Source organism: Homarus americanus, unplaced genomic scaffold (assembly GCF_018991925.1).
Source record: "Homarus americanus isolate GMGI-L3 unplaced genomic scaffold, GMGI_Hamer_2.0 scaffold41887, whole genome shotgun sequence".
Lineage (NCBI taxonomy): Eukaryota > Metazoa > Arthropoda > Malacostraca > Decapoda > Nephropidae > Homarus > Homarus americanus.
The window spans coordinates 223,172-240,000 of NW_024750135.1; the positions used below are offsets into that span (position 1 = coordinate 223,172).

The window sequence follows — 16,829 nt, forward strand, 5'->3', positions numbered from 1 at the left end:
GGTGTAGTGGTGTAGTGAGTGTGGTGGTGTGGTGAGTGTGGTGGTGTGGTGAGTGTGGTGAGTGTGGTGGTGGTGTGGTGAGTGTGTGTGGTGGTGTGGTGGTGTGGTGGTGTGGTGGTGTGGTGAGTGTGGTGTGGTGTAGTGAGTGTGGTGTGGTGTACTGAATGAGTGTAATGGGTGTGGTAAATAAAAAAAATAATTAAACATCCTAACATTCCTCCACTCTTAAGTTACAACCACCACAAAGTTAAATGTTCCCTATAACAACATCTACAACACCGCTGAAGAACATAACCCTCAAGTGTTGATGTTATAACTTCCCTTTAAACAACTATGGTCATATAAGTGTGTGTGTGTGTGTGTGTGTGTGTGCGCGTGCTGCGTGAGTGCGTGTGCGTGCGTGTGTACCTAAGGTTATTAACACACTAGCCATCAACAATAAAGGAAGCTGTAGTGCAGTAGTCGTTGTGCCTGTAGGAGAGGTCGTGTTACCTGAGGGAGAGGTCATGGTATCTGAAGGAGAGGTCGTGATACCTGAAGGAGAGAAGGAGAGGTCGTACATAAGTCGTGGTACCTGAAGAAGGCCCCTGTACTACACTTATACGTAAGAGAGGCGCCAGAGTAAACAGGACCTCCATCTACTGTGCAAACCCCGACCTTTTTGTCATCCATACGACTCTCACCGGTCCTGTTGCCTTAGGTACACTTTAATGAGAGCCTTTCATGTCTCTCTCCCGTCTGTGTGTGTGTGTGTGTGTGTGTGTGGAGGGAGGGAGTTAACATCGAGTTACTATGTGTACTATTTCGTGTACGTCTCCGGATACTCTTACAGTATTAGTGAATTGAAAACACCAGCCACGCCACACCACACACACACACCACACCATACCAGAGCAACTGTAAACACCACTCCCACTACCATCAAAATGTTAACGAATATGATTTAGAGACGCCCCACCTGTGGCCAGTACACCTGACATCCCCCAAGACGCGCTGCCACCGTCAACATACCTGAACAAAGACATTACTAACATACCCTCAAACATCTCCTGGGGCATAGAGTTTCTCCCAGCAGCATATTCCCAAGCTACCCCTGAGCAATGTTCGCTATGCTCCAGCTATGTCCGCTATGCTCTACCTTCTGATCAATTTGCATATGAAAATTTGATGCAAGATGCCCGGCGTTGTTGGCGAGCAGGTGAACCAGTATGATACCTTGGGAGAGGCTGCCTGCCCCCCCCCCCCTCACTCCTAGCCCTGCCCACCACAATCCTGCCAAGCCCCGCACAGCACAGCACAGCCCAGCCCAGCCCAACACAGCACACAACAACGACTAAACCACCACAACTACGACGACTACAATACCCAACCACAACGACCACAACGACTACAATACCCAACCACGACCCTCACGCACACACACAAACCCGTCTCCACAAAAATAAATCAAAAGCTTTATATATTTTCTTCCCTATCAATTAATTTTTTCCGTCGCATTAGTTATTTTTAATTAACAAAAAAATAACTAAGTAAAAAGGAATACAATATAAAACTAATTTGCATAATGCAAATTTTATATCTAAAAAAATTGTTGCCGCGGTTTTTTTTATTATTTATTTTCGTTGTTATTTTGTTATCATTGCCATTCATATGTTATCGTTATTCTTGTTATTATTTTTATTTTATTTGTTGTCGTTATGCTTTTGTTATTATGGTGGTTATTATTGTTGTTATTATAATTCTCTCTCTCTCAAGACAATAATAACACCATTAATTACAAACCACAATTATCACCCACCACCACCACATAACTACACCAATCACCAACGTCATCATTCCGTCATAAATTACCTCACTAACAAAACTGTATTACCTAACTATCTCCTCCTTCATTAACGCAATCAGATAATTAGCAACAAGTATGTCCTAAGTGCCAATTAAGGTATACAGACGTCCTTTAATGGTGATAAATTTAGGGTGAGGAATTAAATTTAGGATGAGGATCTAGGAAAAATTATTATATTTTAGGTGATTAATTTTACCTGATTATTATAAATTTAGAATCGTAAAATTAATTATTATTTTGTCACTCTTTAATTAAATGTTTTCCTTGTACAAACTTTCCATTACAATTTGCATATTAATTTATTTTTAGTTTATGTAGCCCGAGTGTTTAGGACACACACACACACACACACACACACACACACACACACACACACACACGCACGCGCGCGCACACACGCACACACACTATATTCAACGCATATTATATCATTGTCTAAATCAAATGTAAGTCTGTATATTTTCAGCCACTGGCGGCAACTCTATTAATAAACCGTTTATTATTATTATTATTATTATTTTTATTATTATTATTACACACACACACACACACGCACAACCACACACGCACAACCACACACACACACACGCACAACCACACACACACACACGCACAACCACACGCACAACCACACACACACACGCACAACCACACACACACACACGCACGCACAACCCCACACACACACACACGCACAACCACACACACACACACAACCACACACACACACACACACACACACACACCATATACCTGGTCACGTTTTGTCTTTTCCTGTAGCTTAAATGATTTGCCTTTCATGAAGGAGGCCCTCAGCCCTACATGTGTTAAGGGAGAGGGGCGGTGAGAGGGGTGATGAGAGGGGTGGTGGAGGTGAGGGGGGCAGGGATATCAGAAGGGAGGAGGGGCAAGAGGAGGTAAAGGTGAGAGAAAGGGAAGGAGGGAGGGAGGGAGGGAGGGAGGTGGGGTGATGGGAGGAAGGGAGGGAGGTGTTGGGACAGGAAAGGGCGAGGCAAGGAGGAGGATGAGGGAGAAGTAAAGAGGGAGGTTAAAGAGAGGTTAGAGCGTGGGGGGGGTTAGGAGGAGAGAGGTGAGAGTGAGGGGAGTTAGAGAGCGTCACTCCAGCTGCCACTCCCCGCTCTCCCTGGGGCGGAGTGAGAGGGACACAGCACACAAAAATACTCCCCCTCGCTATATTCTCCACCTCACATTTTTCCTCTGATCTACACTTTTTATTTTTTATTTTTTCTGGAGCCAAAATTCTCACCAGACGAGGACTAATGGCGTCTTGCTTCTCGCCACAGCCCTCACACAGCCCCAGCCAGCCCTCACACAGCCCCAGCCAGCCCCTCACACAGCCCCCAGCCAGCCCTCACACAGCCCCAGCCAGCCTTCACACAGCCCAGTCCTAGTTCTCACCCCTGCCCCCAGCTCTAGTAGTGACCCTGCCTCCATGCCTTAGTCCTACCCTGGGCCGAGCCCTCACCATGCCTCAACCTCACCTTGCCCCAGATCCTCATCCTACCTCAGCCTCTACCCCTCCCCAGCCTTCACCCCAGTCATCACCTCACTCTAGCTCTCTCCCCGCCTTTTAGCCCTCTTCCCATCCACCTCTCCTACCCCTCAACTCTCACCCCACCCCTCTCCCATACCCTCTCACTCTCCCCTCCACACCCCCCCTCACCACTACCGTCATAAAAATATATATATATATTCCAACACTTTTTTTTTTAATATATAAGGAAGATCTTGTACGGCCGGAATAATGAGAAGGTATAATGGCGTCTCTCTTCTCCTGGTGGGGGAGTCCTCTAGTGCCTCCTGAAGTTTAGGGTCACCTCTCTCTCTCTCTCTCTCTCTCTCTCTCTCTCTCTCTCTCCTATTGCTCACGGTCTCAGCACTTCCCTAACAGGTCATATTAGCTGGTGTTTTAGGCACCTTATATACTGATACTGTTGGAACCTGTGTGTGTGTGTGTTAAATACATTCAGTATGTGTATTTCATCCAACTTAAATAAGCAAATATATCCATACCTTCCGCAATACAACTTAATTATTGCATCACTTAAGATTCAGATGTTAAAAGTTGACATGAAACATTTTAAGGTCCACATATAAACCTTAAACACACACACACACACACACACACACACCAGTTATCATATATTAATTCTCATTTGCCCCCCCAAGGCAAGCTAGTTTCTCGTGCACCTCTCCTACACCCCATTATAGTGGTGACCTTTAACCTCTGATATGACCTTAAACCGCGGGAGACGTCGATGACTTCATGACCACCGCCAACTCTTCTCTCTCTCTCTCCTCCGTCAGGCTGCAGACACACGGCCCTCTGGAAGACGCCTCACGGTGCCTCAGGATGCTAGACCGTCAGGAGGAGTCGCAGGGGCAGGAGGAGGTGGTGTGTGTGGGGTGTCGGGGACGCATCACGGAGCGCTGGTTCTCCAAGACGCAGGAGGGCTTGTGGCACAGTGCCTGCCTCAGGTGCTCAGAGTGCCACCAGCCCCTAGAGGAGAAGTGCTTCGCTAAGCATGGCCAACTCTACTGCCGGGATGACTACTTCAGGTGAGTACCATAATGTGATGCCAGTCTTATTAATCAAGAGCAACATATAGGTACAGGTGTGTGTAAAGGTGTAGAGGTACAGGTGTGTGTAAAGGTGTAGAGGTACAGGTGTATGTAAAGGTGTAGAGGTACAGGTGTATGTAAAGGTGTAGAGGTACAGGTGTATGTAAAGGTGTAGAGGTACAGGTGTATGTAAAGGTGTAGAGGTACAGGTGTATGTAAAGGTAGAGGTACAGGTGTATGTAAAGGTGTAGAGGTACAGGTGTATGTAAAGGTGTAGAGGTACAGGTGTATGTAAAGCAGAGGTACAGGTGTATGTAAATGTGAAGGTAGAGGCCCAGGTGTTGGGTGCAGAGGTACAATTATCAAACACAACATATAAATAACAACATGAGGGGGGGGGACAAACAAACGCTAACAAGTCCACATTAATTACACACACACACACACACAATCAACAACACACACACACACACACAATCAACAACACACACACACAATCAACAACACACACACAATCAACAACACACACACAATCAACAACAACACACACACACAATCAACAACACACACACACACACACACACACAATCAACAACACACACACACACACACACACACACAATCAACAACACACACACACAATCAACAACACACACACACACACACAATCAACAACACACACCAACAACTGTATCTCTTGTACCTGAACAAACTTACAACTTTTTAACTACAACCCAACTACCTCTACCTCCTCCTCCTAATAACATACAGTAACTTCCTTCTAGAATAAAAATTAATATCTTTCAGGTTATAACAAGTAGAAAGGTCGTAACCTCCATCTTCGTGTACATCATGACGGGATAATTACGTCGCTTCAGAATCTCAATGTTTTTTAAGTTAATTTCCTCCTTTAGAAATACACTTAAGGCCAACAAGTCTCAGGTCAATTTCGACGCCATTATTACCCCCAAGTCGATGAGATACGTCTTTACACCTATAGTTGAAAGGGAAAAATTACAACAGCCAATTACGACTTAGTTTGGCCGCTCGCTCACCTGTGTAAGGAGGTATGGTCATCTGTTGCCCTAGGTAAGATAATTAATTAAACGAAGTGGTTAGGTTAGGAAATCTCAAAGTTGTTAATGTTCTCGTATCGTAAAGTTATGCTGTGTGTGTGTGTGTGTGTGTGTGTGTGTGTGTGTGTGTGTGTGGCCGTCATGTACATCTCCACATGAAATAAAACAATACTCACAGCACACACAGCAGTACACACACACACACACACACTCGCCGCTACTAGACCGATACGGCGTGAGTAACTGCAGGCCAATCACCACACAGAACAAACACAACAACGGCAAAAATAAAACAAGACACGAAGAACTAACACGTGCAATATAAACACACACACACACACACACACACACACACACACACACACACACACACACACACACACACACCTCAATCAGTCCACAAATGCAAATAGACAGACAGACAGACAGATGGATCAACAAACAATCAGAGTGAGACAGACAGACAGACAGACAGACAGACAGACAGAGGGAGGGAGGAAGAGAGACAGAGAAACAATTTAATCGTTAAGCTTAAAGCACATGAGTGTGAGAGGAAGACCATCTCTGGGGAAGACAAGAGGAAGAGGAGGAGGAGGAAGAGGTGGTGGAGGGGGGAGGTGAGAGGAGGAAGAGGAGGAAGGGCAACAAGATCATCATTAATGAGACAAATCCCTTCCTCCTCCCTCCTCCTCTAGAAATCCCTAATCCCCATCAAAGCCAAGAGCCCAATCCCTTCACCTACATCCCTAACAACGTGGCCTCCCAATTAAGCAAGGACCACGTGACCAAACTCTCCACTATAACAAGGCAGGAGAATGAGAGCCCCCCCAGCTGCCTCACTGTGTTTATGCCCCGGCCACCACTACCCACCACAGAGAGAGAGAGAGAGAGAGGAATCGAGAGGGTGAGGGAAGGTAATAGGAGGAGGAATAAAATAAGGGGTGAGGAGAGAGAGAGAGAGAGAGAGAGAGAGAGAGAGAGAGAGAGAGAGAGGACGGGAAGAGAGGTTAAAACTGAGAAACGAAACTAGAGGCGAAAAAGATGATGATAATAATAATAACAATAATAAAAATAACAACAATAATAAAAACAACAACAAAAACAATAACACAAACAACAAAAATAACAACAATAATAACAATGCTAAGAATAATAACACTAAAAAAACAGCGTAAGTAATGTAATACAATAACACAAATGAACAAAGATAATGACAGGGAGAAGAACAGAGAGAACACAAAGAGGAGGAAAGAGAACAAAAGAAAACACGATAATAACAGCAATTATAAATAACCAAACAGAATGAACATAAATTAGAACAGGAAGAAGAAGAGGAGGAAAGAAGGTGGAGAAGAAAAGGAAGAAAGATGAAGAACAAGAACAAAACAAAAAGAAGAAAGAGAATAATTACCACGTAAGAGTTAGAAGAAGAAGGAACTAAAGCAGAAAGGAATAAATTAGGGAAATAGTGAAAGACCTAAACAACACAAAGAAGATATTAAGTTTATGTGGAAAAAAAAAAAACTTTGAGAAGAAATAATTTGTTTATTCTTGTTTAATACCGTTCAAATTTAATACAATAATAATAATAATAATAATATTAATAATAATATGTTCAATAGGTAAGAACTTAGAGTATTATATTAACACAACATAATATGGCGGCTCTATACACAAGCTCTATATCATCATCTCACCTTTTTTTTTATAATATTTCTTAAGAGGGGAAGGAGGGAGAGGTGAAGATGGGAATAGGAGGGGAGAGAGGGAAGCTACATGGATGAGGGGAGGGGAAGGAAGGGGAAAGATGAGGGAAGGGTTGGTATCTGTAAAGTCTCTGTGTATGAAGGAGGCCATTTTGTGTCCTGTCTGAGGGGAAACTTTAAGCTTGTGAATATTTTTTAAGAATGAGGAGCTGCTTTAGGTGTGACTGGAGGGGGGAGAGGGAGGGTGGGGGAGAGGGAGGGAGGGCGGGGAGGGAGGGAGGGGGGAGAGGGAAGAAGGGGAGGGAAGGAGGGGAGAGGAGGTTGAGGGTCGTAGTGATGGCAAGAGGGAAGGGAAGGAAAGGAGGACGGTAGCCAGGTAGAGAGAGAGAGAGAGAGAGAGAGAGAGAGAGAGAGAGAGAGAGAGAGAGAGAGAGAGAGAGAGAGAGGATAAAGGGAGAGAGCTAAAGAGGGGAGCGGGTAAGTCTCACCACATAACCAAGACGGCTCTGGCTGCAGCGCCTCCTGTTGCAGGTATACCCAACTAGTTAACCGTCCCCCCATTGTGTAACATTTCTTCTTTCCTTCATCTCGTGGATTATGGAAAAACTTCATTCTTCTTCATTCGTTTTGTTTACTTCATGATAGAAGCTCCGGGAGAGAAGTGATCATGCGAGGAGACGCGATATTCATCTGTTTTTCTTTGCCTGCCTCTCTATAAGTGACTTAAATCCATTGGGCCCCTTGATCTAATGGGCCCTGTCCTTACGGGCCCTTGTCCTAATGACTCTCAACCTCTGTTTACCTCTCACATCGCCTGAAGATTAGGTTAGGTTAGGTTACGTCAGGTACAAGAACCCACCTGACGAAGGAGGAACTAACTGGTGACATACTTGTGTCGTGTCCCTCAGAGCGGAGTCACCGGACTATCACCAAGATGTTGTGGATCACGTGAAGATTAGCCACCCTCAGTTTATTTACCTGATAATTAAAAAACCCTAACGCTACCTCGGGGGGGGGTGTTAGTTAGGTTATAGGTTAGGTTAGCGTTCAGTAAATCAAGCTAAGCTGCCTATAATCTTCATGCGATCCCAAGTTGATTTTGTTGTTGGTTTTACATTATAGACGCCAAGAGATGATACACCGTCAATCTATAATGTCCTTAAAGTAACTATAAACATGAAATAAACAAACACATTCTTACACGTTTAATAATAATAATAATAATAATAATAATAACAATAATAATAATAATAATAATGTTAATAACAATAACAATAACAATAATAATAATAATAATAATAATAACGACAATAATAATAATAATAATAACGACAATAATAATAATAATAATAATGATAATAATAATAATAATAATATTAATAATAATAACAATAACAATAATAATAATAATAATAATAACAATAATAACAATAATAATAATAATAATAATAATAATAACAATAATAATAAATAATAATAATAATAACAATAATAACAACAATAATAATAATAATAATAATAATAACAATAATAACAATAATAACAATAATAATAATAACAATAATAATAATAATGTTAGGGACACTGAAGCCAAAGTTATACTGTACCAGTATAGTCCTGCCTCACACACACACAACTATTCCCACACCAAACTGTCCAAATCCGCCACACACCTCATCCATCATAAACCTAAAAACGAGAACACAATAAACCCGTCTCATAAAACACAAATAAAACCACGCACGCCACGTAAAATGACATGAGAGAGAGAGAGAGAGAGAGAGAGAGAGAGAGAGAAAAAAACTTCGCCAGCGTGTTGACAAGTGGAACTCTCCGCCCGTATCGATTTGCTGCAGCGGCCATCTTGAAAATCTGAGGAGGGACGGGGGGGCATCCAGTCGTCCAGAGTGTATCTTTGAAGGTTCTTCACCTCAAGTGTGTGTGAGGGGAGGTGGATCTTCCTTCGTTAGCCCAGGTGTTGTTACCAATACCTTGTCCCACCATCTTTTATTCTACCTGTCACTAATCACCGCCTCCCCCAAGCCACTACTCTATACCTAGTTCCAATCAAGATACACACACACACACACACACACACACACAGCTTCCTAACTACCCTAACTACAATTAAGTTGAAATGAAGGAGAAGAGATGGTAAATAATAAGAATATATATGAGAAAAAATGGGGGAATAAAGAAGAACAAGAAGAAAAAAGAAGCAAAGGAAGAAGAAGAAAGGAAAAAGAAAATAAAGGAAATAAGAAGAAAAAGGAAGAAATGGAAAAAAAAAAGGAAATAATATAAGGAAGAAAAAGACGATAAATAAACAAAAAAACAACAAAAACAAACAATCAATTATTTCCAACTCCAGTTATCAATTTTCTATCTATTCCTTCATTTCAATTACCTTACCACCTCTCTTATCATTCTTCCATTATCATTCCACGTCTTTATTATCGTTTCATTCTTCACTCTCTCTATTTACTAATACCTAATCACCTCTTTTATCAATTTATGTCTATTATTATCGTATCATTCTTCTCTTCCTTTATTTACTAATACCTAATCACCTCTCTTATCATTCTTCCATTATCATTCCACGTCTTTATTATCGTTTCATTCTTCACTCTCTCTATTTACTAATACCTAATCACCTCTTTTATCAATTTATGTCTATTATTATCGTATCATTCTTCTCTTCCTTTATTTACTAATACCTAATCACCTCTCTTATCATTCTTCCATTATCATTCCACGTCTTTATTATCGTTCTCTATGTACTGGGGTCTCTTGCTCTCTTTCACCGCTATTGTTGTTTACGAGGCGATAAACTTCTCGCTCGCTTTGTCGACCGAGTGTTGTAGTTTGATTTGATTGTGGTTGTTGTGGTTGTGGTAGAGGTGGTAGTAGTAGTAAATGTGGATATGGTAGTGGTGGTGGTGGTAGTAGTTGTGGTGATAATAGTGGTGTGGTTATGGTAGTGTGGTTATGGTAGTGTGGTTATGGTGGTGTGGTTATGGTGGTGTGGTTATGGTGGTGTGGTTATGGTAGTGTGGTTATGGTAGTGTGGTTATGGTAGTGTGGTTATGGTGGTGTATATAGTGTGGTTATGGTAGTGTGGTTATGGTGGTGTGGTTATGGTAGTGTGGTTATGGTAGTGTGGGTTATGGTGGTGTGGTTATGGTGTGGTTATGGTGGTGTGGCTATGGTAGTGTGGCTATGGTGGTGGCTATGGTAGTGGTTATGGTGGTGTGGTTATGGTGGTGTGGTTATGGTGGTGGTTATGGTGTGGTTATGGTAGTGGTTATGGTGGTGTATATGGTAGTGTGGTTATGGTGTGTGTGGTTATGGGTAGTGTGTATATATGGTGTATATGGTGGTTATGGTGTGGTTATGGTGGTGTGGTTATGGTGGTGTGGTTATGGTGGTGTGGTTAGTGTGTATGTGGTTATGGTGGTGGTTATGGTAGTGTGGTTATGGTGTGGTGTGGTTATGGTGGTGTGGTTATGGTGTGTGGTTATGGTGGTGTATATGGTGGTGGTGTGGTTATGGTGGTGTGGTTATGGTGGTTATGGTGGTGTGGTTATGGTGGTGTGTGGTTATGGTAATGGTTATGGTGGTGTGGTTATGGTGGTGTGGTTATGGTGGTGTGGTTATGGTGGTGTGGTTATGGTGGTGTGGTTATGGTAGTGGTTATGGTAGTGTGGTTATGGTAGTGGTTATGGTGGTGTGGTTATGGTAGTGTGGTTATGGTGGTGTGGTTATGGTAGTGTGGTTATGGTGGTGTGTTATGGTAGTGGTTATGGTAGTGGTTATGGGTAGTGTGGTTATGGTGGTAGTAGTCGCTGTTGTAGTGTGGTTGGTGTTATTGTTAGTGATAGTTCTTGTAGTTATTATTATTGTTATTATTATTATTATTACCATCATTCTCGTATTTCATCAATAAAAAATTGATCAACACAGCTTCATTTGTTCACCACCATCTCTCTCTCTCCACCAAGCCAGAATAATAATAATTTACCACTACATACGGTACACTGATAAATAATTAGATACTGTAGATTAGACAGATACATATATAATTAGATGGCTTACATACATACATACATACATACATATACACATACAAACATACATATCTATAAAGTAAAACGAACATTCAAATCTACAGTGTTTTAGCGTGTACACAGACCTCCTCCTCCTCCTCCTCCCCCCCCCATGTTGTCAATAGATAAGGTGCGCTCTCTTACCTGTACAATAAGACATCACCTTAATTAACTTTAAGACATTTTCTTCAACAACAAAAAAAATTACGACTTGTTGAATACCTTTTGTGTTCTCTTAATGTATACTAACCACGGAAGGTGTACTCTCGTATATACCGATACTATAGGTGAGAAAGGAGGGGACGAATATATACCGTATATTGGTACTGTGGGCGTGGGATAAAGGGTATATATACGACATCCAAACACGATATGAATGAGAGAGAGAAAGGAATATACATACACAGAAAATACACACGGTATACATAAAACACTCCCCAAGAACACAAGGCAGCGGAAAGAATACCAAAGGCTCCCAAGACTCTTTAAAAGGTGAGATTTGTATGAGGGACGGAGCCGACCCCTCCTCCTGTAACGCTAAACCCAACCATCGTCACCCAGCCAACGAACCCAAACTGTGGACTGGACCCAAACACTCAACCGCATCGTAATGGCCGTTTTGATTGGTGCAGGTGTGAGGTAGCCATTAGTGCAGGTACAGGAACCAATAACTAATAGGATTTACTCGAGGGATCTGGTGATTGTTTGTGTACTAAAAGGATCTGGTATAGGTTTGAGTACTCGTAGGATCTGGTATAGGTTTGAGTACTCGTAGGATCTGGTAGGTTTGAGTACTCCAGTTTGAGTACTAAATGGACCCACTAGTTTGAGTACTGGAAAGATCCGCTAGTTTGAGTACTCCAAGAACCCGCTAGTCTGAGTACTGGAAGGACCCGCTAGTCAGAGTACTGGAAGGACCCGCTAGTCTGAGTACTGGAAGGACCCGTTAGTCAGAGTACTGGAAGGACCCGCTAGTCAGAGTACTGGAAGGACCCGCTAGTCAGAGTACTGGAAGGACCCGCTAGTCAGAGTACTGGAAGGACCCGCTAGTCAGAGTACTGGAAGGACCCGCTAGTCAGAGTACTGGAAGAACACGCGAGCAGGACCTTTAGCTGGTTTATATGAAGCTATGATTACTTTACAGCTCAGAGGGTCAAACCGGTACAGGTACTCCAACAGGTAACAGGAAGCTATATGATTACTTTTACAGCTCAAGAGTGAGGCAAGGAAGTGATATAATCGCCCTACTCGTCCTTACACTCGTCGTACTCACCCTAACATTCGCCCTACTCGTCCTTACACTCGTCGTACACACCCTAACATTCGTCCTACTCACCCTAACACTCACCCTTACACACCTATTCAGGGGTGAGTGACGTTCATCCTCAACCACCAAGACCCGTGTGTGTTTGTGTGCTTAGAAGTACGTGCGTTTAAAAGGTGTGTGTGTGTGTGTGTGTGTGTGTGTGTGTGTGTGTGTGGAAAATTAAGTAGAAAAATGTGTTATGAATGGCGCATAGTGTAGTGTTAGTGGCGTATATCTCTCAGCTCTGGACGTGTTCTTGACCCAAGATGGCGGCCAACACGTTAAATAATGCTACTGTGTCCGTGTTGTTGTTTTAATGTTTTCACTTACAAACCTAATCTATAACCTAACCTAACCATAACCTAACCATACCCTAACCTAAACAACCCTAACCATACCTAAATTATACCCTTAACCATACCCTATACCTAAACCAAAAACCTAACCTAAACCATAACTACCTAAAACATGGGGCACTAGACAAAATACTACCATACCATTAACATGTCAACTTATTTTAACCTTATTAACAAAACAAATAAACACCAATAAAAAAAAATATATATATACTTTATTTCCAACTCACCCACCCACCCATCGCCGCCGTAAACACACACACACACACACACACACACACACACACACACACACACACACACACACACACACACATCTTGATAACAAAACCATGATCTAAACTCGATTCCTACACTAATATTAAAATCTCTTCCTTATAAATAAATCTAGAGAGTTATTGAGAAGGGACACCTGTATACGAGAAGGTAATTGAGTGTTTGAGTGCCGTGTTTACCTGTAGAGAGCGGTGAAGGTGCGTATACAGGTGTAGATGGCGGTGTTGGCTCTCAGTAGTTAGTAACCCTCCTTCTTCATCTCCCTCTGCACTATATTATGTACTTACTGTTGAAGAAAGAAAATAATAGATTAATTCATTCGCTTTCACTAATTCGAAAGTAAAATTAGTTGTATTTAATATAAATTGGTTGAGTAAACTATTGAATAATCGTAATTAAAAAAATAATATTTCTTTTTTATTTATTACATTAATTCTTTTTCTCACTAATTCAAAGATACAATTAGGTGTATTTATTATAATTTTCAAAGATACTACAGGTGTTATAATTGAGTAGAGTACAGGTAACTCCCGTAGCCTCAGCCGGACAGGTGAGGACGGACAGGTGTGCGCTCAATATAACATCAACACGACCTACAGTATATCATGACTATAATTATTGATGTTTATTGATGTTTATTAATGTTTATTACTCTATTAGTTAATTGGTTACGTGTTGCGTCAATGATAAATCAATGGTAATTATACGGGGCTTTGTAATGTGGGTATAATTCCAATTATTTCTGATGCTATATAGTGATGAAGAAATTATTTATAGGTATAATAATGGGTTGAGATTATTTTTAAGTATAATCAGTATTGTTGCCACTATCATTACTACCACCACCACCACCACCACAATTACTACCACCATCGCCGTCACTACCATCACTATACCGCTACTATCACCACTACCGCCGCCGCTACTATTACCATTACCACCACTACTATTACCACCACAGCCACCGCCGCTACCATCACCACCGCTGCCGCCACCACTATCACCGCCGCTACCACCATTACCACCGCTGCCACACCACTATCACCGCCGCCATATCATCACCGTCGCCAATTCAATTATCATCACGTCAATATTCACCATCACCGCCGCCATATCATCACCACCGTCGCCACACCACCATAACGCCGCCACACCACCATTCACCGCCGCCACACCACCATCACCACCGCCATATCATCACCACCGTCGCCACACCACTCATCACCGCCGCCATATCACCACCACCGTCGCCACACACCACCACCGCCACCGCTGTTATACCACCGCCGACGCCACAACACCGCCGCCGACGCCATAACACCGCCGCGACACCACACCAGCAGCAGCACCACACCACCACCACATCACCACCGCCGACACCACACCACCGCCGACGCCACACCACAACCGTCACCACCACCATCACCACCACATTACCACCATCGCCACACCACAACCACCGCCACACCGCCACTACATCACCACCACCGCCGCCATACCATCACCGCCACACCACCACCACATCACCATCACCGTCGCCATGATCACCATCGCCGCCGCCACACAGTCGCTGTGATCACCACCGCCGACGCCATACCATAACTGTCGCCACACTACTACCACAACCGCCGCCACATCACTCTACCACCGCCGCCGCCACACTACCACCATCGCCGCCACACTACCACCACCGCCGCCACATCACCACCACCACCGCCGCCACACTACCACCTCCACCACCGCCGCCACATCACCACCACCCCGCCACACCACCACCACCACCGCCACATCACCACCACACCACACCACCGCCGCCACATCACCACCACCCCGCCACATCACCACCACCGCCGCCACACCACCACCACCACCCCGCCACACACTACCACCACCGCAGCCACATCACCACCACTACTGCCGCCACATCACACCACCGCCGCCACACTACCACCATCGCCGCCACATCACCACACCACCGTTACACCACCACCACCACTGCCGCCATTCACCACCGCCACATCACCACCATCACCGCTGTTACCTCTAATAACGCCAAGCCACGCCGCCGCCACTATAATGGTTGCCCCTCGTGTTCGAGGATGGCCGGCCATAGGCCACCTAAGCTATTGAATTTGTTTAAGGTGTAGAAGCTGTCGCCAACACAACAACCACACCCTGAGTTAACGAGTTGCATGACCCAGTGTCAAGGAATAGTCCAAGAAGACCGGACAACTCGCCAACTCCACTGGCTAGCCATTACCCCGGAGCACGATCCACAAATCAATTAACATCCAGGTCCCCAATTACGGCTGGGTAGACAGAGGCAAATGACGTAAAGGAACGTGCCCATAGTTTCACCCTGCCTCACTAGTTGGGGGAGGGAGCATGCTGACCACTATAGCTCCACCATTATCACCAACACCATCACCACTAACCACCACTAACCGTTACCACCGCCGCGCCGTCACCACCAACACTACCACCATCACCACTAACCACGCACCACCACTAACCGTTACCACCGCCGCGCCGTCACCACCAACACTACCACCACCATCACCACCACCACCTCTCCAACTCAACAAGAAACCCACAGTCTCCTTCAAAGTTTACAAAGTCGCGTCGGCCAAAGTTTAGAGTAAAAGTTGCCTTATTTTTCTTTTAATCTGTTGTAATCAATAAACGATTTACCTCGCGTGTGCGTTACGTCTCTTGACCTGCCTCTATAAGTATGGTCTTAGTCTCTTGTTGGAGGTCTGCTGGAGGTCGCGGTGTTTCAGGAGGTCGTAAGGCTGTTAGAGGTCAGGGTGCTGATGGTGGTCGTGGAGGTCTGCTGGAGGTCTTTATGGCTGCAGGTCAGGTTGTAGTGCTTCTGGAGGTCGTGGTGCTGTTGGAAAGTTGTAGTGCTGCTGGAGGTCGTGGTGCTACTGGAGGTCGTGGTGCTGCTGGAGGTCGTGGTGCTGCTGGGAGATCGTAGTGCTGCTGGAGGTCGTGGTGCTAAGGGAAGTCATGCTGCTGCTGGAGGTCGTGGTGCTGCTGGAGGTCGGTGCTGCTGAAGATCGTAGTGCTGCTGGAGGTCATGGTGCTGCTGAGGTCATGGTGCTGATGGAGGTCGTGGTGCTGATGGAGGTCGAAAAGGGAGGTCATGGTGCTGCTGGAGGTCGGTGCTGCTGGAGGTCGTGGTGCTGCTGGAGGTCGTGGTGCTGCTGGAGGTCGTGGTGCTGCTGGAGGTCGTGGTGCTGCTGGAGGTCATGGTGCTGCTGGAGGTCATGGTGCTGCTGGAGGTCGTGATGCGTGTCGTTACTGGTGCTAAACTTGGTTCTATTTCAGTAGCAAAAATCCCTATGTTTACTGCTTTATGACCTCTTAGTTTTTTTTCCCAGGACGAGAAATGACACGACGAAGTACAGTGTGTATGTGTGTTTTCCTGTGACCTGACTTAACCTAACCTGAACTAACCCTAACCTAACATATCCTAATACTAACCTAACCTAAAATAACGTGGCCAGACCTAAACCTAACCTAATATAACCTAAACCAATATAACCTAATGTGACCTAAACTGACATGAACT

At 44.2% G+C, this 16,829-nt stretch overlaps 1 protein-coding gene across 1 annotated transcript in view; it reads left to right on the plus strand.

Moving 5' to 3' along the window:
* The window catches only part of LOC121854003 (LIM/homeobox protein Lhx2-like), a 60,926-nt gene that overhangs the window by 14,337 nt on the left and 29,760 nt on the right, over nt 1-16,829 (plus strand). The window contains exon 2 of the mRNA XM_042348391.1: nt 4,175-4,426. Within this exon, the coding sequence (XP_042204325.1) occupies nt 4,221-4,426 (206 nt within the window). The 5' untranslated portion in view covers nt 4,175-4,220. The remainder of the gene's footprint in view (nt 1-4,174; nt 4,427-16,829) is intronic.